Below are 25,537 nucleotides of genomic sequence, written 5' to 3'. Positions count from 1 at the left end.
AAAATTGACTACACATGTGCACATTTTTAAAGTTAAGAAGAGAGTTCAGTTTTCTAACTTAGAATGTGTTCAAACGTTAAATGAATTTAGCTAACTAAACAAGCTAAATGACTCATAGAAGGCTGTGTTAGTCAAATAGCAACATTAACTGGAAAGTGTACAAAATTAATTCCATTCATTCAATTAATACATGTTTTAACAAACAAATCTGATAACTGATCACAACCGTCCTTACTGTGCCAACCATAGACAACTAAACAAGTGAAAATGCCACATCTTTATATGTAACTTTGCAAACATACACTATCTTGCGTTTTTTTGTGTTAAGCATAGAGTTTTGTTGCAGTTACTATCAACATTTCCAGGTTTAATCGAGACAGATACATTTTTTCTCGTTTTCTTGAGTTAAATGTTTGGTTTCTTTGTTACAACATCACATACTCACCACACTTTCTCAGGTGTTAAAGGGGTGGCGGCAAAACACTTCCTGGTTTTATGCTCTTGCTGACATCATCAGTGATGTCATAGATCAAACCAAGTATGGGGGGGGGTTTATTGTGTTGAGTTGTGATTAGTATCGGTGTTTCATGGTTTCCTCCTTTTTAACCAAAAGTTGGGGTACTTTGTAACCTGTAAAACTAAACTTATTTTAAATAATCTTTTAAATAATACAGTGACACAGAGTTGACTCATGACCTGGGCACAGCTTAACCAGCAGAATTTTAATCAGAGTTCAACACATTCAAACACTTAAATAAGTAGGCCTTAATAAATCAGATTACATAGTAACATGACTTCTAAAAGTTTTATTTTAAAAATCAATGATTTTTCATTTCTCATTTAGTTTCTAATGACTGTCTGATGACTGAATGAGCAAATGATATTTGGCTATTTAACTGATATACAGTTAAATCCTCCCCTTATACTGTCCATGTCTGCACACTATGCATCAGAAAAGTATAGCATAATGTGCAACATTTGCACATGAACATTAAACACAAAGAGTCAGCTGAGTCTGATGGGAATGTCATTAGTGTTGCAGGTATTTGGTCATAAATTAAGATATTGAAATGTTGACTTACAATGATGCAAAGTCAGGGGGTCACCAAAGTTATTACAATTATTTTTCAGGGGACGTGCATCTGTACAAAACTTTATGGCAATCCATCAAGTAGTTGTTGAAACATTTCACTCAATACCATAATATCAACTTCATGATGACAATAGAGAAAACAACTCAAGGGATCAACAAAGCTAATAGGTTTCAAAAAGTTTTAAATGTATTTATTGGAATCCATCCAAAAGTTGCTGGATATCAATGTGCACCAACAACAGACCAACATTTCCATCCTTACAGCCACGCTGCTAGCATGGCTAAACAGTAAGGGTAGCTGAGAGGCTGTTTAGCCAGAAATGGTATCGGCACTGATGTGATCATATGACACAATCACAAAGTTCAGCAAGGTGAAGTAAAGGAGACAGACTGAAGTACAGTTGGGGATTTCTGTTATTGCACAATATGCTACATTCACTGAAGTTATTAAGTTTATTCACCCTTTACCTTTTTCAATGTTAATAGCCCATAGTTAATCATTAAATTTTTTTTTTTCCTCCTTAATGTCATTGCCATCATTGATTTATCACTCACAATAATGTTTGTATTCATTGTGAGGTGTTTAAGAGATGATTTAAAATAATAATTATAATTGAACTACATTTTTTCTTGTTTTTTATGCATTCGTTGACAGCTTGGTTCATCTCAGTGTTTAAAATGCTTTAATGTAATGCAAAGCCTTTCCTGACACACCGTAGTTTAGTTATGTTAAATGTTTATTATGATAACACACTGTGCACAGATGAAGTACAGCATGATCAAAAAGACATGAATAAATAAAGAGAGGTAAACTAAATATAAGTGATGAAACAGGAGAAATGATGATGTAGTGGTTGTTGGTGCAGGAATCCTCAGAACTTGCAGCACAATCCACAGACACCTCTGCGACAGCAAAAGCGACACTTACGGCTGCGCTTCTGTCTGCTGTTATGCGGCATCTGTGTGAAACACAAGAAACATGAGTGAGGTGTTCATCTCCAGCATTATCTCACTCTCTGTTTGTCCTCTCTTCTTTCTATGGAGTGCATCAGGAAAACACATCCACTTATATTTGAATTGTGTGAAGATATGTGTGAATAACTGAACTTACCATCCATGACTCCACAGATGTCTCTTCATGTGCTGCAACTGGACTGTCATTGCTCATCACCTCCTCCTGTACTTGCACCTGTTCATGAATTGTGAACATCTACAGTCAGACAACCACATTTTATCATTGTGACAGAACATTTATAGCTGGTAGCAGATGACATGAGTGAAAGTCAAGTACTTACTTCACTGACTGCAGCAAAGCTCTCTTGAATGCAAATAAAGGTGAGCATGACGGCCACTGCAACTGCAACGCTGAAGGTCTTCATCTTAGAAGGGTTTGAGATGTTGACTAACCCTAACCCTTTTGATAGTTTAGTCAGCTGTGTAGAGTTGATCCTCTGTCTGATGGTTGAATGTGCACAATATGCTGATATTTATACTCACCTGGACCACTGTTGCCTCATCACTGTACGCATGTTTCTGCCTGCAGGAATGGGCTTGGCTTGGAATGGGAAATTCCTGAACAATGGGAATTGGGATTATCTGCTTTTGTTATTGGGCCATTGTGTTTATTCAAACTATTAACAAATACAAAGGTTTTAAATTAATAATAAAATATGAAACAGTCATAAAGAAATGCAAACGTCAAAATAAACTTAGAAAATGATATATTGTGGGCTGTTAACATAAAAAAAATCACAGGACATTTTATTTTAACTTTATCTTTTAAGTATTTGATGCAATAACCGACTTTCCCGTCTTCAGTCTGTCTGGTTTACTGACAACCCTGCTGACCCAAATGACATCATCACATTATCACAACATCTGAGGAGCATCACCTGATGTTTACATAATCACCTCATTTCGAAACTAATTTGAATTCACTTGCATGTAAAGTAATGACGTACATGCCATTATGTTTGCCTGTTCTTTTTTGTTTGTTTGTTTTTTTAGCAAATCTTCAAATCTTTATTTTAATCATGTCTTGTTTTTTTGAGTTTCAATTACTTCTCACCAAAGCAAAAGTAGCTGTGACAGAAATATAGAAAAAGAAAAAAACAGTCATGAAAACACAATGTTTGCACACTGACACAAAATATATTAGTAACAGACTTTATTGTGATAGTACACTGCAGTATATGCAGATATTTAACATAATATGTGGATGATGAAATCACATCACTGAGCTCACATTAACTGCAGCAAAACAAAGTGTACAAACTTAAATACAATGTAAAGTGTTACACAGTTTTAAGACAGAACAACATCATTTAGTGGTTGTTGTTGCAGGAATCTTCAGAATCTGCAGCACACTTCACAGATACCAGGGGTGCAGCAGCCGCAGCAAAAGCGACACTTAATGCCACGTTTCTGTCTGTTGTTATACGGCATCTGTGTGAAACACAAGAGACATGAGCAACATGTTCATCTGCTGCATGATCTCACTCTTTCTCTCTCATCTATTTTTATTAGCTTCAGATATTTGGATTCATTCATTCAGCTAACTGAACATACCATCCATGAGTCCTCTGATGTCTCTTCATTTGCTGCAACTGGACTGTCATTGCTCATCATTTCCTCCATCTCTTGCACCTTAAAGTTAAACAATTGTGCACATTCATATTAGGAAACATATCTTAGCATCTTGACACAAACATTTATAACTAATAAGCAGGTGAGGTTCTTACTTCAGTGACTGGGACAGCAGAGCTCTGCTGAATGCAAATGAAGGTGAGCACAACGGCCACTGCAACTGCAACGCTGAAGGTCTTCATCTTAGGAAGGTTTGACTGTTTAAAGTTTTCAAATCAGAGTTCTTCTTGTGTCTGATGTGCAGATGTATTGAATGTGTAAAACGTGCTGGTATTTATACTCACTGAGCTACTGTTGCCTCATGACGGACAGTACCTGCTTTCAGGAATGGACTGGCTACACTCTGTCTTCCCAAAATTCCCATGTCAGAATGGGAAATTCCTGAGGAATGGGAAATTCTCTCTTTTAATTTGTCAGACTCATCTTTCGTCCTTTCATCAAACTAAACATGAACTTTTCTCCTGCACAGCTCTATCATACATAATGCTTACATCTAATCTGCACTTCCAGTCTGTGTTACATATAAAAAAGAACACACATGAATACAAAATTAAAATGACAAATTATTTTATAAATCATTTTATTACTTATATGACTTTACTGCAGTTGCATTATGGATGTCCTAACATACATTACCAACTGTTAATAGATCTAACTCATATACAATGGAGCAATTTAAACACTGTCACATTAATGTAATGACAATAATAATAATCAACTCATGATTGATTGTCCATTCATGAAGTCCTGTGTCCCTTAGTTTCTACACTATGCTGTTTACAATCATAATGTGAGCAGATTTAACTCTCTTATTATTATTTCACCATCCACAGTGTAGAGAGACATGAAACACAGTGAGAGTCTTAACTAAAAGGCTATCAGGGTGACTCATTTTCAGAAAGTTTTGAAATAATGAGACTCAAACAGACAACAACAAAAAGTTTTTCATTTCTAGCCGATGACCGTGGATTTTTATCAGCTGAAATGATGACTGTTACTAACAGATTTTATCAGCTGTAGAAAGTAAACTGATGCTTTTTTAATGTTTTCAAGTGATTCATTTAAAATGCAAACTCTTTGAAAGGGTCTTAAAAATTCACTTGAAGGTTACACTCATGATATAATACTGTTGTGCTTGGACCTTTTGAAGTAAGCTAGGCTACTTCGTCTGGATGTGCGTGGGTGTAATCACTTCACACAACAAGGGATCTTCTGTTTATGGACTTTACTGAACTTCAGCAGGTGAGTATAGAACATACAGCCGTTTACATCAATGATTGCAGTTATGCTGGGTTGAGGGCTCTAGCTCGGGCACAGAACAGCAAGCTTGTGCTGTCCATGAAATGAGCCGTTCACGAGCACTATTCAACCTTAACTGATTACTGCTCTCGTAAAATCTCACTGTGACTCTCCTACGTGATGACCAATCAACTTGCTACGTTTAGTAACAGGCAACACATCTGGTGCGGGAAGTGAAAGGGGGACAGCTATCTACTGTGAACTGCTTTACAATACTAACAGACTGAGGTGAAAGCTGCAGGTTCCAGACAAACAGTTCACTTCCTCACCAGTTGATGATCTGTGTAGAAGACACTGAATTATATTAATTCTGCTGACTGTGATATCTACAACTTTGTCAACTGAATGTGTTCCTAATGAATGAATAATATTATTTTGTGTTTCTGGTTTTAATGAATGCTTCTTAAATATACCAGTGTATTGGGGTCCTGGAGAACCCCAGTCAAAAGAGCACTGATGCAGTTTGAAGTTCATGGTTGCCATGTGTTCTAATTAAAGGTATCACACACTATCAGAGGGGACAGGGACACTCTGTCACTCATTTTTGAAGGCTTTATGGACAGACTGTACTTGGGATAAAACCAAATGTATTATAGGAAAATATATTTTCATTTTACACAATATGCAAACTAATTGATATTCATAATACAATTTTTTCCAACTAATCATGTTTTGAGAAGAAATTCACTGATGAAACAACGCTGACACAAAATATATTAGTAACAGACTTTATTGTGATAGTACACTGCAGTATATGTAGATATTTAACATAATATGTGGATGATGAAATCACATCACTGAGCTCACATTAACTGCAGCAAAACAAAGTGTACAAACTTAAATACAATGTAAAGTGTTACACAGTTTTAAGACAGAACAACATCATTTAGTGGTTGTTGTTGCAGGAATCTTCAGAATCTGCAGCACACTTCACAGATACCAGGGGTGCAGCAGCCGCAGCAAAAGCGACACTTACTGCCACGTTTCTGTCTGTTGTTATACGGCATCTGTGTGAAACACAAGAGACATGAGCAACATGTTCATCTGCTGCATGATGTCACTCTTTCTCTCTCATCTATTTTTATTAGCTTCAGATATTTGGATTCATTCATTCAGCTAACTGAACATACCATCCATGAGTCCTCTGATGTCTCTTCATTTGCTGCAACTGGACTGTCATTGCTCATCATTTCCTCCATCTCTTGCGCCTTAAAGTTAAACAATGGTGCACATTCATATTAGGACACATATCTTAGCATCTTGACACAAACATTTATAACTAATAAGCAGGTGAGGTTCTTACTTCAGTGACTGGGACAGCAGAGCTTTGCTGAATGCAAATGAAGGTGAGCACAACGGCCACTGCAACTGCAACGCTGAAGGTCTTCATCTTAGGAAGGTTTGACTGTTTAAAGTTTTCAAATCAGAGTTCTTCTTGTGTCTGATGTGCAGATGTATTGAATGTGTAAAACGTGCTGGTATTTATACTCACTGAGCTACTGTTGCCTCATGATGGACAGTACCTGCTTTCAGGAATGGACTGGCTACACTCTGTCTTCCCAACATTCCCATGTCCGAATGGGAAATTCCTGAGGAATGGGAAATTCTCTCTTTTTATTTGTCAGACTCATCTTTCGTCCTTTCATCAAATCAAACATGAACTTTTCTCCTGCACAGCTCTATCATACATAATGCTTACATCTAATCTGCACTTCCAGTCTGTGTTACATATAATAAAGAACACACATGAATACTAAATTAAAATGACAAATTATTTTATAAATCTTTTTAATGCTTATATATTTTTAGTAGTGTTGCATTATGGATGTCCTAACATACATTACCAACTGTTAATAGATCTAACTCATATAGAGTGGAGCATTTTAAACACTGTCATATTAATGTAATGACAATAATAATAATCAACTCATGATTGATTGTCCATTCATGAAGTCCTGTGTCCCTTAGTTTCTACACTATGCTGTTTACAATCATAATGTGAGCAGATTTAACTCTCTTATTATTATTTCACCATCCACAGTGTAGAGAGACAGGAAACACAGTGATAGTCTTAACTAAAAGGCTATCAGGGTCACTAATTTTCAGAAAGTTTTGAAATGATGAGACTCAAACAGACAACAACAAAAAGTTTTTCATTTCTAGCCGATGACCCTGGATTTTTATCAGCTGAAATGATGACTGTCACTTTTCAAGTGATTCATTTAAAATGCAAACTCTTTGAACGGGTCTTAAAAATTCACTTGAAGGTTACACTCATGATATAATACTAACAGGCTGAGGTGAAAGCTGCAGGTTCCAGACAAACAGTTGACTTCCTCAGCAGTTGATGATCTGTGTAGAAGACACTGAATTATATTAATTCTGCTGACTGTGATATCTACAACTGCTGTATTCATTTCAATTTTTCATGACTGTGTTAAAGAATTTTTTCCAAATGAATGAATAATATTATTTTCTGTTTCTGGTTTTAATAAATGTTTATTAAATATACCAGTGTATTGGGGTCCTGGAGAACCCCAGTCAAAAGAGCACTGATGCAGTTTGAAGTTCATGTTTGCCATGTGTTCTAATTAAAGGTATCACACACTATCAGAGGGGACAGGGACACTCTGTCACTCATTTTGAAGGCTTTATGGACAGACTGTACTTGGGATAAAACCAAATGCATTATAGGAAAATATATTTTCATTTTACACATTATGCAAATTAACTGTAACTTTCCTAAAATAATATTTTTTTTCAACTAATAATGTTTTGAGAATAAATAAGCATGTTTTTTAGGCAGGATTTTTATTTGGAATGGAATAGTCATACCTGGTATTGGTAAATACAGGATGTGAATACTGCTTCCACTACTGGAAACCACACAAATCAATCTACTGTAAATGTCTAATAACATGCCGGTTGTATTTGGAAATAATGTTATATTAGTACTGTACAGTGAGAAGAGCTTGTTAGATGGGTATGCATACGTGTGTAGCTTTCATGACAAATATACTGTTAGATCAATTTTACTAATTTTTGATTTGGTGAAGTAAAAAAAAGTTCTTGAGATACTGAGGTTTCGTGTTTTAAATTTAATTCATTTGTCACTTAAAAACCTCCACTGTCTGGTTTTTAAACTTAGTTTTAACATTTTGTGTATATTTCTAAGATTTATTTCAGAGAATTGGAGTTTCAAGAGTTTAGAGAATGTTGTCAGATTAGCAAAATGGGAAAGTGTCCCTTCTCCAGTCTGTCTGGTTTACTGACGACCCTGCTGACCCAAATCACTTCATCACATCATCACAACGAGGAGCATCACCAGATGTTTACATGTTCACCTCATTTCTAAACTAGTTTGAATTCACGTGTGATGTTAAGTAATGAAGAACTTGTCATTTTGTTTACGTGCCCTTTAAAAAAAAAAGAAGAAGCAAATCTTCAATATAGTTTCATTTATTTGTCACCAAAGCAGAAGTAGCTGTGACAGAAATCTCAAAAATGAAACTGTGATGAACACTGATTATATTTCATTTGTTGTATTCTGACAATATCACAATGTTTTATCTTTCTATATTTATCTGAAAATATTCAGTATGTGAGTTCATTTAAGAAATGTTCAATATGGAGAATGAACGCATTGTGAAAGAAGAAGGATACCAGTGTAACAATCATGTGGATTTTTAAGACCCTTTCACAGAGTTTGCACTTTAAATGAATGACTTAAACACATTAAAAAGGCATCAGTTTACTTTGTACAGCTGATAAAATCTGTTAGCAACAGGCATCATTTCAGATGATTAAAATCCACGGTCATCGGACAGAAATGAACCTTCTTTTGTTTACACTGTTTCAAAATTTTATGAAATGTACTCACCCTGATAGCCTTGAAGTTAAGGCTCTCACTGTGTTTCCTGTCTTTCTTCACCGTGGATGGTGAAATAAAGCCAAAGATGCCAAAAATAATAATACAAAAGGTCAATCTGCTCACATTATGATTGTAAACAGCATACTGTATTTGCCATGCTCCAACGTAAAGCTTGACAAAAGTAGCAACAGTAACTAATGGATGCAAGGCTTCATGAATGGACAATTAATCATGAGTTGATTATAATATTATTGTCTTTACATTTATGTCACAGGACATCCATAATGCAACTGTAGTAAAGTTATAAAAGAATAAAATGATTGACAAAATAACTTGTCATTTTAATTCTTTGTGTTCTTTATTATATGTAACAAAGACTAGAAGTGCAGATTAGATATAAGCATCATGTATGATGCAGGAGAATAAAACAAGTTCATGTTTGACTTAATGAACGGACAAGAACTGAGGTTGACAAACAAAAAGAGAGAATTTCCTATTCCTCAGGGATTTCCCACTCGGACATGGGAATGTTGGGAAGACAGAGTGTAGCCAGTCCATTCCTGAAAGTAGGTACTGTCCGTCATGAGGCAACAGTAGCTCAGTGAGTATAAATACCAGCACGTTTTACACATTCAATACATCTGCACATCAGACACAAGAAGAACTCTGATTTGAAAACTTTAAACAGTCAAACCTTCCTAAGATGAAGACCTTCAGCGTTGCAGTTGCAGTGGCCGTTGTGCTCACCTTCATTTGCATTCAGCAGAGCTCTGCTGTCCCAGTCACTGAAGTAAGAACCTCACCTGCTTATTAGTTATAAATGTTTGTGTCAAGATGCTAAGATATGTGTCCTAATATGAATGTGCACCATTGTTTAACTTTAAGGCGCAAGAGATGGAGGAAATGATGAGCAATGACAGTCCAGTTGCAGCAAATGAAGAGACATCAGAGGACTCATGGATGGTATGTTCAGTTAGCTGAATGAATGAATCCAAATATCTGAAGCTAATAAAAATAGATGAGAGAGAAAGAGTGAGATCATGCAGCAGATGAACATGTTGCTCATGTCTCTTGTGTTTCACACAGATGCCGTATAACAACAGACAGAAACGTGGCATTAAGTGTCGCTTTTGCTGCGGCTGCTGCACCCCTGGTATCTGTGAAGTGTGCTGCAGATTCTGAAGATTCCTGCAACAACAACCACTAAATGATGTTGTTCTGTCTTAAAACTGTGTAACACTTTACATTGTATTTAAGTTTGTACACTTTGTTTTGCTGCAGTTAATGTGAGCTCAGTGATGTGATTTCATCATCCACATATTATGTTAAATATCTACATATACTGCAGTGTACTATCACAATAAAGTCTGTTACTAATATATTTTGTGTCAGTGTTGTTTCATCAGTGAATTTCTTCTCAAAACATTATTAGTTGGAAAAAAATATTTTATGAGTATCAATTAGTTTAAATGTTGTGTAAAATGAAAATATATTTTCCTATAATACATTTGGTTTAATCCCAAGTACAGTCTGTCCATAAAGCCTTCAAAATGACAGACAGAGTGTCCCTGTCCCCTCTGATAGTGTGTGATACCTTTAATTAGAACACATGGCAAACATGAACTTCAAACTGCATCAGTGCTCTTTTGACTGGGGGTCGCCAGGACCCCAATACACTGGTATATTTAAGAAGCATTCATTAAAACCAGAAACACAAAATAATATTATTCATTCATTAGGAACACATTCAGTTGACAAAGTTGTAGATATCACAGTCAGCAGAATTAATATAATTCAGTGTCTTCTACACAGATCATCAACTGGTGAGGAAGTGAACTGTTTGTCTGGGACCTGCAGCTTTCACCTCAGTCTGTTAGTATTGTAAAGCAGTTCACAGTAGATAGCTGTCCCCCTTTCACTTCCCGCACCAGATGTGTTGCCTGTTACTAAACGTAGCAAGTTGATTGGTCATCACGTAGGAGAGTCACAGTGAGATTTTACGAAAGCAGTAATCAGTTAAGGTTGAATAGTGCTCGTGAACGGCTCATCTCATGGACAGCACAAGCTTGCTGTTCTGTGCCCGAGCTAGAGCCCTCAACCCAGCATAACTGCAATCATTGATGTAAACGGCTGTATGTTCTATACTCACCTGCTGAAGTTCAGTAAAGTCCATAAACAGAAGATCCCTTGTTGTGTGAAGTGATTACACCCACGCACATCCAGACGAAGTAGCCTAGCTTACTTCAAAAGGTCCAAGCACAACAGTATTATATCATGAGTGTAACCTTCAAGTGAATTTTTAAGACCCTTTCAAAGAGTTTGCATTTTAAATGAATCACTTGAAAACATTAAAAAAGCATCAGTTTACTTTCTCCAGCTGATAAAATCTGTTAGTAACAGTCATCATTTCAGCTGATAAAAATCCACGGTCATCGGCTAGAAATGAAAAACTTTTTGTTGTTGTCTGTTTGAGTCTCATTATTTCAAAACTTTCTGAAAATGAGTCACCCTGATAGCCTTTTAGTTAAGACTCTCACTGTGTTTCATGTCTCTCTACACTGTGGATGGTGAAATAATAATAAGAGAGTTAAATCTGCTCACATTATGATTGTAAACAGCATAGTGTAGAAACTAAGGGACACAGGACTTCATGAATGGACAATCAATCATGAGTTGATTATTATTATTGTCATTACATTAATGTGACAGTGTTTAAATTGCTCCACTGTATATGAGTTAGATCTATTAACAGTTGGTAATGTATGTTAGGACATCCATAATGCAACTGCAGTAAAATTATATAAGAAATAAAAAGATTTATAAAATAATTTGTCATTTTAATTTAGTATTCATGTGTGTTCTTTATTATATGTAACACAGACTGGAAGTGTGCAAATTAGATAAGCATGATGTATGATAGAGCTGTGCAGAAGAAAAGTTCATGTTTGATTTGATGAAAGAACGAAGTTTGAGTCTGACAAATAAAAAGATAGCAGGTACTGTCCGTCATGAGGCAACAGTAGCTCAGTGAGTATAAATACCAGCACGTTTTACACATTCAATACATCTGCACATCAGACACAAGAAGAACTCTGATTTGAAAACTTTAAACAGTCAAACCTTCCTAAGATGAAGACCTTCAGCGTTGCAGTTGCAGTGGCCGTTGTGCTCACCTTCATTTGCATTCAAGAAAGCTCTGCTGTCCCAGTCACTGAAGTAAGAACCTCACCTTCTTATTAGCTACAAATGTTTGTGTCAAAATGCTAGGATATGTGTCCTAATATGAATGTGCATATTTTTTTAACTTGAGGTGGAGAAATTGCCGTTCAATGCAATACCTGGAAACGCCCCATGGTTGGTATGTTCAGTTAGCTGAATGAATGAATCCAAATATCTGAAGCTAATAAAATAGATGAGAAAGAAAGAGTGAGATCATGCAGCAGATGAACATGTTGCTCATGTCTCTTGTGTTTCACACAGATACCGGAAGAATACAAGCCGAAAAAAAAAGAATCGGCGTGTCGCCTTTGCTGTGGCTGCTGCGAAATGTCTGGCTGTGGAGTGTGCTGCAGATTCTGAAGATTCCTGCAACATCAACCACCAAATGATGTTGTTCTGTCTTAAAACTGTGTAACACTTTACATTGTATTAAAGTTTGTACACTTTGTTTTGCTGCAGTTAATGTGAGCTCAGTGATGTGATTTCATCATCCACATATTATGTTAAATATCTGCATATACTGCAGTGTACTATCACAATAAAGTCTGTTACTAATATATTTTGTGTCAGTGTTGTTTCATCAGTGAATATGCACAACTGGACTATCACCATTCTCAATAGTTTTGCTGCATTCATCATTACTAGTACAGTGCCCGTGCAAAATCTGTTTTTTCGTGTGTTTTTACTATATTGTTGGTTTGATGTACTACTTATATAAAATGACAATGATTATTTACAATGGCCACTATTCCCTATACAAATATAGCTGTACCTTTAGCATAATGATACAAATGTATGTACACCCTTCTGTCTTAAAGCAGAAATATCACTACTTTGTAAAATATCTTTACATATTTTTCAGGTTTGCATTATTTAATCAAGGTGACTACAGTGGGTCATCATATATAACAGTCCTGTGCTTATGTATGACACTTTTAAAGACACAGGTAGCACTTTCTTATATTTAGAGCCTCATAATAGGAAACAGAGACAGAACACTAACACATAATAAATAAGTATAGAATATTAATGCAGTTTAGTGTGTGTACAGGTAACAGGTGTGCATTTTGTCACTGTCTGATCTGTCTGCTCACACTCTTATTCTGGCAAAACACTTCATTATATTTAGTTTTAATAGACACTTGAATCCTGTCTCACACAGTGAACATTCATAGAAATATTTACTTCATTTAACACAAATAGAACAAATCAAAACTTTAGTTTAGAAATGAGGTGAACATGTAAACATCAGGTGATGCTCCTCACAGTTTCTCTCACGGTTAGATCTGTAGCCGTAACAACAGTTGTTGTGATGATGTCATTTGGGTCAGCAGGGTTGTCAGTAAACCAGACAGACTGAAGACAGGAAAGTCGGTTATTGAATCAAATACTCAAAAGATAAAGTGAAAATGAAATGTCCTGTGATTTTTTTTATGTTAACAGCCCACAATATATCACTTTATAAGTTCATTTTGACGTTTGCATTTCTTTATGACTGTTTCATATTTTATTATTAATTTAAAACCTTTGTATTTGTTAATAGTTTGAACAAACACAATGGCCCAATAACAAAAGCAGATAATCCCAATTCCCATTGTTCAGGAATTTCCCATTCCAAGCCAAGCCCATTCCTGCAGGCAGAAACATGCGTACAGTGATGAGGCAACAGTGGTCCAGGTGAGTATAAATATCAGCATATTGTGCACATTCAATCATCAGACAGAGGATCAACTCTACACAGCTGACTAAACTATCAAAAGGGTTAGGGTTAGTCAACATCTCAAACCCTTCTAAGATGAAGACCTTCAGCGTTGCAGTTGCAGTGGCCGTCATGCTCACCTTTATTTGCATTCAAGAGAGCTTTGCCGCAGTCAGTGAAGTAAGTACTTGACTTTCACTCATGTCATCTGCTACCAGCTATAAATGTTTTGTCAGAACGATAAAATGTGTGTCTGACTGTAGATGTTCACAATTCATGAACAGGTGCAAGTACAGGAGGAGGTGATGAGCAATGACAGTCCAGTTGCAGCACATGAAGAGACATCTGTGGAGTCATGGATGGTAAGTTCAGTTATTCACACATATCTTCACACAATTCAAATATAAGTGGATGTGTTTTCCTGATGCACTCCATAGAAAGAAGAGAGGACAAACAGATAGTGAGATAATGCTGGAGATGAACACCTCACTCATGTTTCTTGTATTTCACACAGATGCCGCATAACAGCAGACAGAAACGCAGGCCTAAGTGTCGCTTTTGCTGCGGCTGCTGTCGCAGAGGTGTCTGTGGATTGTGCTGCAAGTTCTGAGGATTCCTGCACCAACAACCACTACATCATCATTTCTCCTGTTTCATCACTTATACTTGATATACTGTGTTATCATAATAAACATTTAACATAACTAAACTACGATGTGTCAAAGTGTTCTGTGGTGAATATCATTTATTTGCAAATTAATTTGAAAAGTGTACTATGGAGGTTTCAAGTGACAAATGCCTTACATGTAATGCTCAGTATGTTTTGGGTTTTTTTAGTATTTTTTTAACCTCACCAAAACAAAAAACACAAGACGTAAGGGATTGATCTAACATTGATTAATGAAGGGAAAGAAAATTAAAATCAACAACATTTCTGATAATTCATTGCCATTTAATGCAAAATATTCTAAATCAAGATGGGCATTTTTTATTTACTATTTTCTGACACTGTAAAGACTCAAATGATTTACTTATTATTAGTTGCTAAAAATCCTGAAAATGTAATTGATGATGGCAATAATCATTAGGCTACCTGAACTGAAGAAAGGCTAAATGTTTTTATTGATTTATTTACAGGTATTGTAGGATAAACAGGGGAGGGGGGTGACTTTTCTCTTAGTCAGAATCACATTGACTTTCTTCCTCAACAGGAAGCACAGATGCCCAACCAAACTTCTCAACTGTGGCGTCTTTATTTCTTCTTCTGTCTCTACAGCTAATCACAGCACTCAGAGCTCTGAAGACTGTTGGTGTTTGCCACACAAATATCACACCACAGAACATCATGCTGGTTAACCAGAGAGAAACGCCCTTCAGACTCAAACTCATTGACTTCAGTTCAGACATCAAAGATGTTGAAGTCAAGCTTGGCGTAATCATGCAGCCTGTTGCATACAGGCAGGTTACATATTTGTCTTTCTGATGGTTTACATAATTCTGTCATGCATCCATGTTGAATTCAGATCTTCTGAAGTTATTCTGGGTCTTCCCATCTCAGAGGCTGCAGATATGTGGTCTCTGGGTGGTGTTCTGGCCGCCCTGTATCTTGGCAGCGTCCCATTCCCTCAGCGCTGCCAGTATTACATGGTGCGTAATCTAATATACCTGAATTAATTTATGCATGTCCAACAGAAACAGAAATATGGTGTATCTTATTGGCTTTTGTGATTTTATTGTTTCTCCACATGAAAACAATGGTGGAGACACTGGGTCAGCCAGAGGACCAGATTTTAGATGATGGGACCCACACGCTGCTCTATTTCAGTCAGAATAAAAAATCAACAAAGCCAGCATGGAGACTAAAGGTATGAAAACCTGTCCTGCTGCACTTAAAGCAGATCAGATATTGTACCCCTGATTTGGTAAAAACTATAAAAGTACCTCACATATATTCTCTGCTGATTTAAACAGCTGATGAGCACAAGGCTCTGACTGGCTTCCCGCCCCAAAATCACAGCAGCAGCTCTGGGTTCAGTAGTTTGGATGACCATGTGATGGTAGATGGTCCTCACTTTACTGTACAAGTACAAATAATCAATGAATTAACACCAATATTCTGGAAGTGAAGAAGTAAACAACCATTGACTTTGTTTCCAAATGCAGCTGTACCCTGAGGCAGTAAAGGTTGAGGAGAGGACAGTGTTTGTTTGTCTGCTGAAGCAGATGCTGTGTCTGGATCATCATAAGAGAATCACTGCAAGTGAAGCTCTGAGCCACTTGTTTTTAACTGTGAGCCAATGGGGTGACAGTGATGATGGCACCAGCTCTCAGTGAGTGATCATGTTGTGGAGTTACTACAGTTAGTAGATGAAATGTAATGTTAGATAGAAACTGTACTGATGGATGTTAAATTGATTGAAGGATTCATTCACTCATTCCTCTGTTGTCATATTTCATCCAGTCCAACAGCATCACCTGCTGTTACGGATCATCAAGAACCACAAGATGATGGTGGCTCAGCAGATGAAGCATCTACTGTACCTGAACAGACTGACCTGTATGATGCTGGTTCAGCTGACAAAGTTCCAGTCACTGAGTCTTCAGCTTCACCTCTGACTGCTGACTCAAGTGAACAAGCTGAAAGTGGCTCAAACGGTGGAGGTCCAGATGACGAGCCCCCAAATGAAGTGGCTGGTGCAGCTGATGAAGCTGACATCACATCTGCTCTTGTACAGACTGACCTGTATGAAGCTGGTTTAGCTGAAGAAGGTCCAGTCACTACATCTGCAGCTGATGTAGTTTCAACTGCATCTCAAACTGATGACTCTGATGCTGCTGCTGTAGCTGATGAAGTTACTTCTGCTCCTACCAATGACACATATACTGCACCTGTACCGACTGACATATATGATGCTGTTTCAGCTGTCGAAGGTACAGTCAAGGTGTCCTCAGCTAATGTATCCTCAGTTTCACCTCCAGAGCATGACGCATTGGATGCTGGTCCAGCTAACGACCATACAGTCATGAGCTCTGAAGGAGTGTCAACCACCAGCTCCAGAAACACAAGGAGGAAGCCACAGAAAAGGGTCAGGAGATTATTCAGCAGGATGTTTAGAGCCCTGTGCTGCTGCTGCTGCTGCTCTGTACCTGTTGAAGAAGCTTTCTGTAAGCTATTTATTATCAACTAGTAGCAGGCACAGCAGTGGTCTCAATGGCAGCAGGAGCAGCAGAGGTAGTAGATACAAATAACAGTGGTATTGTAATAGTAGTTGTATTAGTAATTATAACATACCAAATGAATCATATATTCTATAATATACATAAATCTTCAATATAATTGTAAAAACTGATAAAGGTCCAAAGCTGGATGTTGCAGTAGCACATTAACCCTCATCCTAACAACATATATAACATAGAGGACTACTGACTGTGGGCCCCAGAGACCCCAAAAATATACCACTGTAAGAAACAATCATCATAGCAAAATGTCAAAACATTATTCTTTGAAAAAGAAAACAGATTATAACTATTTTAGGAAAGTTACAGTTAAATTGCATATTGTGGAAAAATGAAAATATATACTTACTATACTATACTTACTATAGCCTACTATAATACATTTGGTTTTATCCCACTTACAGTCTTACCACAAAGCCTTCAAAATGACAGTGTCCCTGCTTCTACTTTCACCTCAGTCTGTTAGTATTATATCATGAATGTAAACTTCATGTGAATTTTTCAGAGTTTGCATTTCAAATGAATCCGTTTTATTTTCTACAGCTGATGAAATCTGCTAGGAATAGTCAGCTGATAAAAATCCACGGTCATCAGCTAAAAATGAAAAACCTTCTTATGTTTTTGTCTGTTTGAGATCAGAGTCTCATTATTTCAAAACTTTCTGAAAATGAGTCACCCTGATAGCCTTTTAGTTAAGACTCTCACTGTGTTTCCTGTCTGTCAACACTGTGGATGGTGAAATAAAAGCAAAGATGCCGCAAATTAAGTAAGAGAGGTCAATCTGCTCACATTATGATTGTAAACAGCATACTGTATTTGCCATGCTCCAATGTAAAGCTTGACAGAAGTAGCAACAGTAACTAATGGATGCAAGGCTTCATGAATGGACAATTAATCATAAGGTGATTGTAATATCATTGTCATTACATTTATGCACACTATACGAGTTAGATCTAACAGTTGGTAAAGCATGTCAGGGCATCCATAAAGCAACTGCAGTAAAGTCATATAAGAAATAAAAACATTTACAAACTCATTTGTCATTTTAATTTAGTATTCATGTGTGTTCTTTATTATATATAACAAAGAGTGGAAGTGCAGATTAAGTATAAGCATGATGTATGATAGTGCAGGAGAAAAGTTCATGTTTAGTTTGATGACACAAAAAGACCTGAGGCTGACAAACAACAAATAGAGAATTTCCCATCCGTGGCAGAAACACATGGGAATGTTGGGAGTGTTGCAATTTGTGAAAGTGCAAGTGATGAGGCAACAGTAACCCAGGGAGTATAAATACCAGCACATTTTGCATATTCAACCATCAGACTGGAAGAACTCAAGGAGCTGACAGAGTCATCAAGATCAGTAGAAATCTAACTGTTTCAAACCTTTCTAAGATGAAGACCTTCAGCGTTGCAGTTGCAGTGGCCGTTGTGCTCACCTTCATTTGCATTCAAGAGAACTCTGCTGTCCCAGTTGTTGGAGTAAGAACCTAAATTATCATATCATGTGTTCATTAGCTTGGAGTGTGTTGTTAAAACACTAACATTTGGTTCCCATTGTAAATGTGTGTTTTGTTTTTTTAACTTTAAGGTGCAGGCAATGGAAGAGATGATCAGCCATGACAGTCCAGTTGCTGTAAAGAAGGTACATTCAATTAGTGGATATGAGAGATAGAGTGAGATAATGCTGGAGTTGAACATGTTGCTCATGTCTCTTGTCTTTCACACAGGTGGTGTCTAACAGGCAGAAGCGGGGAAACTGTCACGAGTGCTGCAACAGGGGTGTATGCTTTCAGTGCTGTTATGTTTGAAGTTAAACTACTGGAATTATTGGAGATACTACAGTGTATTATCACGATAAATGTCAATATCACTATAATATACTGCCTTACTGTTTTTTTATTTTAAAATGGGAGTATAAATTATTGTTATATTGCTACTCTTAATATACCTCAATCCTCTCAAATATGCAACAGAGATTCAATCCATAAGCACTTCATGAAAGCATTCACAGATGTGTTGTGTGCAGTAAATGATTCATTTCATGTTTCCTGAAGTAGCATAAAAGCTGCATAGCATTTATATTAGTTGAAATGATCAGCTTAAGTTGATTATTATTTACAAAAGCCTACAGTCTAATTATGTTTAAAGAGTTAACACTTTAAGGGAGCAAAATCATCAAAGTATATCTATATGTTTGTGCCTGAGATGATGAAATGTGTTATGAATTATGATTGTTCATACAAAAAGAAAATCAGAGTTTACATCTACAAAATAAGCTTTTTAGCACAAAGCATCAAATCATGTATGCTAACCTTTGTTTTCTTGACTATACAGACACAATAGTGTATTTTTTATTATTAAAAGTAAAACTTTTGTTTAAGAGTTTATGTTACCTAAAACCTGTTGAAATATTGCAAAAGCCTCAAGTTGGTTGCACATGATGTAATGAAGGTAGCTGCTGTGGATAACAGAGCATTATAATAATGTGCTGTTTGTGGCACTGCTTTAGATATATTTAGAGTCTCGTTATAGACAGGTATCAGAACAAAGAAGATATAACTGAAAAGGACAAAATACTGAACTAATAGACTGTAAATGGTCTATTAGCTCACAAAATGTCATTGAACAGAGATTTTTTTTAAAAACCCAAAACTATTAATTTAAACTATGTATCACTGTTTATAAAAACCCTTCTTTTTTAAATATATGCTGTATATTAAGTCCTTATCTGTCATTATCTAGGTAATAAGTGTCCCACTTTGCACACAAAATATTTTTGCAACACTTTAACATAGAATGAACTATTTTAGAAAATGAAAGTTATGATTAATGTCATTCTCTTTACATGTATGTCACAATGTATACATTGTTCCACTGTATATGAATTAGATCTAGTGAAACAGTAATGTATGTCAGGACATCCATAATGAAACTGCAGTAAAGTTATATAAGAAATAAAAACATTTACAAACTCATTTGTCATTTTAATTTAGTATTCATGTGTGTTCTTTATTATATATAACTGTGAAGGAAAATTAATTACCTTATTACTGTGTACATGTTTTCTAATATACTGTGTAATTTGAGACAGTCAGTACAAAGTATGTTTGAATGAACTGGTTAAGTAAATATGTTGAACTCCGTTAGCAAGCTGAGACCCAGACAGTGAACGAGATGAACTGTCTGTGCAAACGAACATTGGACTGTGTATGTGACCAGATGCCGGGTCCTTATGTCATCAATCTACTATTAAAGCCGGGAGATTTCTGCTCATCGGGGTCCAGTCTTCTCATGAGTCTTGAGACTGTGAGGGCTGCACCCTACTTCGGCCGAGTAGTCTGTCTGTGTTGCATGAAAGCTGTTTTGGGTTGTATGCATAATTTGATTCTGATATTCACTAATAAATGCCTTAAAGTCTGAGATTGCTCTCAGTGTTATTAGTGAGTAAATTATTTGTCTCCTATTTTCATACAGAATAAGCATATTAAATCTGGCTCAACAATAACAAAGAGTGAAGATGCAGATTAAGTATAAGCATGATGTATGATAGTGCAGGAGAAAAGTTCATGTTTAGTTTGATGACACAAAAAGACCTGAGGCTGACAAACAACAAATAGAGAATTTCCCATCCATGGCAGAAACACATGGGAATGTTGGGAGTGTTGTAATTTGTGAAAGTGCAAGTGATGAGGCAACAGTAGCCCAGGGAGTATTAATACCAGCACATTTTGCATATTCAACCATCAGACTGGAAGAACTCAAGGAGCTGACAGAGTCATCAAGATCAGTAGAAATCTAACTGTTTCAAACCTTTCTAAGATGAAGACCTTCAGCGTTGCAGTTGCAGTGGCCGTTGTGCTCACCTTCATTTGCATTCAAGAGAACTCTGCTGTCCCAGTTGTTGGAGTAAGAACCTAAATTATCATATCATGTGTTCATTAGCTTGGAGTGTGTTGTTAAAACACTAACATTTGGTTCCCATTGTAAATGTGTGTTTTGTTTTTTTAACTTTAAGGTGCAGGAAATGGAAGAGATGATCAGCCATGACAGTCCAGTTGCTGTAAAGAAGGTAGATTCAATTAGTGGATATGAGAGATAGAGTGAGATAATGCTGGAGTTGAACATGTTGCTTATGTCTCTTGTCTTTCACACAGGTGGTGTCTAATAGGCAGAAGCGGGCATACTGTGGCCGTTGCTGCGACAACGGCGTCTGCAGAAAGTGCTGTTATGCATGAAGTTAAACTACTGGAATTATTGGAGATACTACAGTGTATTATCACGATAAATGTCAATATCACTATAATATACTGCCTTACTGTTTTTTTGTTTTAAAATAGGAGTATAAATTATTGTTATATTGCTACTCTTAATATACCTCAATCCTCTCAAATATGCAACAGATATTCAATCCATAAGCACTTCATGAAAGCATTCACAGATGTGTTGTGTGCAGTAAATGATTCATTTCATGTTTCCTGAAGTAGCATAAAAGCTGCATAGCATTTATATTAGTTTAAATGATCAGCTCAAGTTGATTATTATATACAAAAGCCTCCAGTCTAATTATGTTTAAAGAGTTAACACTTTAAGGGAGCAAAATCATCAAAGTATATCTATATGTTTGTGCCTGAGATGAGGAAATGTGTTATGAATTATGATTGTTCATACAAAAAGAAAATCAGAGTTTACATCTACAAAATAAGCTTTTTAGCACAAAGCATCAAATCATGTATGCTAACCTTTGTTTTCTTGACTATACAGACACAATAGTGTATTTTTTATTATTAAAATTAAAACTTTTGTTTAAGAGTTTATGTTACCTAAAACCTGTTGAAATATTGCAAAAGCCTCAAGTTGGTTGCACATGATGTAATGAAGGTAGCTGCTGTGGATAACAGAGCATTATAATAATGTGCTGTTTGTGGCACTGCTTTAGATATATTTAGAGTCTCGTTATAGACAGGTATCAGAACAAAGAAGATATAGTTGAAAAGGACAAAATACTGACCTAATAGACTGTAAATGGTCTATTACCTCACAAAATGTCATTGAACAGAGTTTTTTTTTTTAAAAACCCAAAACTATTAATTTAAACTATGTATCACTGTTTATAAAAACCCTTCTTTTTTTAAATATATGCTGTATATTAAGTCCTTATCTGTCATTATCTAGGTAATAAGTGTCCCACTTTGCACACAAAATATTTTTGCAACACTTTAACATAGAATGAACTATTTTATAAAATGAAAGTTATGATTAATATCATTCTCTTTACATGTATGTCACAATGTATACATTGTTCCACTGTATATGAATTAGATCTAGTGAAACAGTAATGTATGTCAGGACATCCATAATGAAACTGCAGTAAAGTTATATAAGAAATAAAAACATTTACAAACTCATTTGTCATTTTAATTTAGTATTCATGTGTGTTCTTTATCATATATAACAAAGAGTGAAGATGCAGATTAAGTATAAGCATGATGTATGATAGTGCAGGAGAAAAGTTCATGTTTAGTTTGATGACACAAAAAGACCTGAGGCTGACAAACAACAAATAGAGAATTTCCCATCCGTGGCAGAAACACATGGGAATGTTGGGAGTGTTGCAATTTGTTAAAGTGCAAGTGATGAGGCAACAGTAGCCCAGGGAGTATTAATACCAGCACATTTTGCATATTCAACCATCAGACTGGAAGAACTCAAGGAGCTGACAGAGTCATCAAGATCAGTAGAAATCTAACTGTTTCAAACCTTTCTAAGATGAAGACCTTCAGCGTTGCAGTTGCAGTGGCCGTTGTGCTCACCTTCATTTGCATTCAAGAGAACTCTGCTGTCCCAGTTGTTGGAGTAAGAACCTAAATTATCATATCATTTGTTCATTAGCTTGGAGTGTGTTGTTAAAACACTAACATTTGGTTCCCATTGTAAATGTGTGTTTTGTTTTTTTAACTTTAAGGTGCAGGAAATGGAAGAGATGATCAGCCATGACAGTCCAGTTGCTGTAAAGAAGGTAGATTCAATTAGTGGATATGAGAGATAGAGTGAGATAATGCTGGAGTTGAACATGTTGCTTATGTCTCTTGTCTTTCACACAGGTGGTGTCTAACAGGCAGAAGCGGGCATACTGTGGCCGTTGCTGCGACAACGGCGTCTGCAGAAAGTGCTGTTATGCATGAAGTTAAACTACTGGAATTATTGGAGATACTACAGTGTATTATCACGATAAATGTCGATATCACTATAATATACTGCCTTACTGTTTTTTTGTTTTAAAATAGGAGTATAAATTATTGTTATATTGCTACTCTTAATATACCTCAATCCTCTCAAATTTGCAACAGAGATTCAATCCATAAGCACTTCATGAAAGCATTCACAGATGTGTTGTGTGCAGTAAATGATTCATTTCATGTTTCCTGAAGTAGCATAAAAGCTGCATAGCATTTATATTAGTTTAAATGATCAGCTCAAGTTGATTATTATTTACAAAAGCCTCCAGTCTAAGCATGTTTAAAGAGTTAACACTTTAAGGGAGCAAAATCATCAAAGTATATCTATATGTTTGTGCCTGAGATGATGAAATGTGTTATGAATTATGATTGTTCATACAAAAAGAAAATCAGAGTTTACATCTACAAAATAAGCTTTTTAGCACAAAGCATCACATCATGTATGCTAACCTTTGTTTTCTTGACTATACAGACACAATAGTGTATTTTTTATTATTAAAAGTAAAACTTTTGTTTAAGAGTTTATGTTACCTAAAACCTGTTGAAATATTGCAAAAGCCTCAAGTTCGTTGCACATGATGTAATGAAGGTAGCTGCTGTGGATAACAGAGCATATTTAGAGTCTCGTTATAGACAGGTATCAGAACACAAAAGATATAATTGAAAAGGACAAAATACTGACCTAATAGACTGTAAATGGTCTATAGCTCACAAAATGTCATTGAACAGAGATTTTTTTAAAAACCCCAAAACTATTAATTTAAACTATGTATCACTGTTTATAAAAACCCTTCTTTTTTAAATATATGCTGTATATTAAGTCCTTATCTGTCATTATCTAGGTAATAAGTGTCCCACTTTGCACACAAAATATTTTTGCAACACTTTAACATAGAATGAACTATTTTAGAAAATGAAAGTTATGATTAATATCATTCTCTTTACATGTATGTCACAATGTATACATTGTTCCACTGTATATGAATTAGATCTAGTGAAACAGTAATGTATGTCAGGACATCCATAATGAAACTGCAGTAAAGTTATATATGAAATTAAAAATGTATAACATTGTTTGTCATATTATTATTATTTTTAATTCTGCTATTATCATCATTTCATTTTATATATTTTGTGTATGTACATCTTGCTACATAGTGATGACAACTTTTTCTGTAATGTGATTAGGTGTGTCACCCAGTGATACAACATAATAACAATTCATTAATATAGCAATTAGTTAAAGTAAATCAATAACAATATTTACAGTACAGATTGAATTATTACAGTATATTGTGCCCATTCTAAATTCATAGAAAACAAATAAATGAATAGAACAACATTCAACTTATAAATCTGCTTGCTGTATGCCATTGGTCCATAGGTTTTTCAAAGTTTCCATGTTCCTCAACAGTAGCAAGCATCAAAGAACATTTCAAAATTAAATACACTAAAAGAAAGTGAAGAGAAAAAGAAAAAAACATACAGGGCCTTAGTGAAAATAAGGTACCTTTGTTGCTCCATCTAATGGCTGTCAGCAATTCATTGTTCTTTTACCCTATGGTAATAACTTGATAATTAAGACCATCTTTTTTCAAATAGTTTCAGATTACCTTTTCATTTTATAAATGAAGTACTCCATCTGATATATTTGTTGAACCATGTTTCTCCATTTATCTATTCAGGGGCATGTTTTTTTGAAGCCAGTTTCTTGTTATCTGTTTCAGTACTGTTATATGCAGTATCCTTAACAAATATTTATTATTTTCATATTGAAACAATTTCAGTCCAGCAGTCATTTGTCATTTCAATTTAGTATAGATGTGTGTTCTTTGTGATATGTAACACAGACTGGAAGTGCAGATTAGATATAAGCATGATGTATGACAGTGCTGTGCACGAGAAGAGTTCATGTTTGGTTTGATGATACAACAAAACATCGACATATAGGCCGACAGGAAACTGCAGCAAAGGTCCCTTGCCGGAGTTGAACCAGGGATGAAATACTGATACATTGATACACTGCATTAGATATATTTAGAGTCTCTTTATGACAAGTATCAGAAAAGGACAAAATACTGATACATTCATAAGTGACTTGTTTCCCTGTTCTTAATATGCACTGCCATACTCTCATACTGTATGTCACCTGTTTATCTTGTTCCACTTGCTGTGTATCATTGTTAATAAAAAAAACACTTATTTACTGAAATATCTACTGTACGTTATGTC

At 35.7% G+C, this 25,537-nt stretch overlaps 6 protein-coding genes and 1 long non-coding RNA gene across 7 annotated transcripts; 4 read left to right on the top strand and 3 right to left on the bottom strand.

Annotated features, from left to right (window-relative positions):
- Window positions 1–1,278: 1,278 nt before the first annotated feature.
- LOC133983043 (hepcidin-like) lies at window positions 1,279–2,533 on the bottom strand. The gene is made up of 3 exons (XM_062421970.1): window positions 2,389–2,533; window positions 2,205–2,282; window positions 1,279–2,052 (listed from the first exon to the last, which is right to left on the bottom strand). Exons 1-3 carry the CDS (start codon window positions 2,470–2,472, stop codon window positions 1,966–1,968), a joined length of 249 nt encoding a protein of 82 aa, XP_062277954.1. The 5' UTR covers window positions 2,473–2,533; the 3' UTR covers window positions 1,279–1,965.
- Window positions 2,534–3,243: 710 nt separating this feature from the next.
- Window positions 3,244–3,984, bottom strand: LOC133983037 (hepcidin-like). Its single transcript, XM_062421965.1, has 3 exons — window positions 3,835–3,984; window positions 3,662–3,739; window positions 3,244–3,538 (listed from the first exon to the last, which is right to left on the bottom strand). The coding sequence occupies exons 1-3, from the start codon at window positions 3,919–3,921 to the stop codon at window positions 3,443–3,445; spliced, it is 261 nt and encodes an 86-aa protein (XP_062277949.1). The 5' UTR covers window positions 3,922–3,984; the 3' UTR covers window positions 3,244–3,442.
- Window positions 3,985–5,750: 1,766 nt separating this feature from the next.
- Window positions 5,751–6,491, bottom strand: LOC133983039 (hepcidin-like). Its single transcript, XM_062421967.1, has 3 exons — window positions 6,342–6,491; window positions 6,169–6,246; window positions 5,751–6,045 (listed from the first exon to the last, which is right to left on the bottom strand). Exons 1-3 carry the CDS (start codon window positions 6,426–6,428, stop codon window positions 5,950–5,952), a joined length of 261 nt encoding a protein of 86 aa, XP_062277951.1. The 5' UTR covers window positions 6,429–6,491; the 3' UTR covers window positions 5,751–5,949.
- A 3,058-nt stretch (window positions 6,492–9,549) lies between these two features.
- Window positions 9,550–10,290, top strand: LOC133983038 (hepcidin-like). The gene is made up of 3 exons (XM_062421966.1): window positions 9,550–9,699; window positions 9,795–9,872; window positions 9,996–10,290. The coding sequence occupies exons 1-3, from the start codon at window positions 9,613–9,615 to the stop codon at window positions 10,089–10,091; spliced, it is 261 nt and encodes an 86-aa protein (XP_062277950.1). The 5' UTR covers window positions 9,550–9,612; the 3' UTR covers window positions 10,092–10,290.
- Window positions 10,291–11,967: 1,677 nt separating this feature from the next.
- Window positions 11,968–12,687, top strand: LOC133983044 (hepcidin-like). Its single transcript, XM_062421971.1, has 3 exons — window positions 11,968–12,125; window positions 12,220–12,267; window positions 12,390–12,687. Exons 1-3 carry the CDS (start codon window positions 12,039–12,041, stop codon window positions 12,486–12,488), a joined length of 234 nt encoding a protein of 77 aa, XP_062277955.1. The 5' UTR covers window positions 11,968–12,038; the 3' UTR covers window positions 12,489–12,687.
- A 1,187-nt stretch (window positions 12,688–13,874) lies between these two features.
- LOC133983042 (hepcidin-like) lies at window positions 13,875–14,469 on the top strand. Its single transcript, XM_062421969.1, has 3 exons — window positions 13,875–14,007; window positions 14,112–14,189; window positions 14,342–14,469. The coding sequence occupies exons 1-3, from the start codon at window positions 13,924–13,926 to the stop codon at window positions 14,435–14,437; spliced, it is 258 nt and encodes an 85-aa protein (XP_062277953.1). The 5' UTR covers window positions 13,875–13,923; the 3' UTR covers window positions 14,438–14,469.
- A 3,892-nt stretch (window positions 14,470–18,361) lies between these two features.
- Window positions 18,362–21,372, top strand: LOC133983455 (uncharacterized). Its single transcript, XR_009925373.1, has 5 exons — window positions 18,362–18,548; window positions 18,658–18,711; window positions 18,797–20,975; window positions 21,085–21,138; window positions 21,224–21,372. It is a non-coding gene; the product is annotated as an uncharacterized LOC133983455 (long non-coding RNA).
- The last annotated feature ends 4,165 nt before the right edge of the window (window positions 21,373–25,537 follow it).

This window comes from Scomber scombrus, chromosome 7 (genome assembly GCF_963691925.1).
Source record: "Scomber scombrus chromosome 7, fScoSco1.1, whole genome shotgun sequence".
Classification (NCBI taxonomy): domain Eukaryota; kingdom Metazoa; phylum Chordata; class Actinopteri; order Scombriformes; family Scombridae; genus Scomber; species Scomber scombrus.
This window is presented reverse-complemented; position numbering and strand designations above follow the sequence as displayed.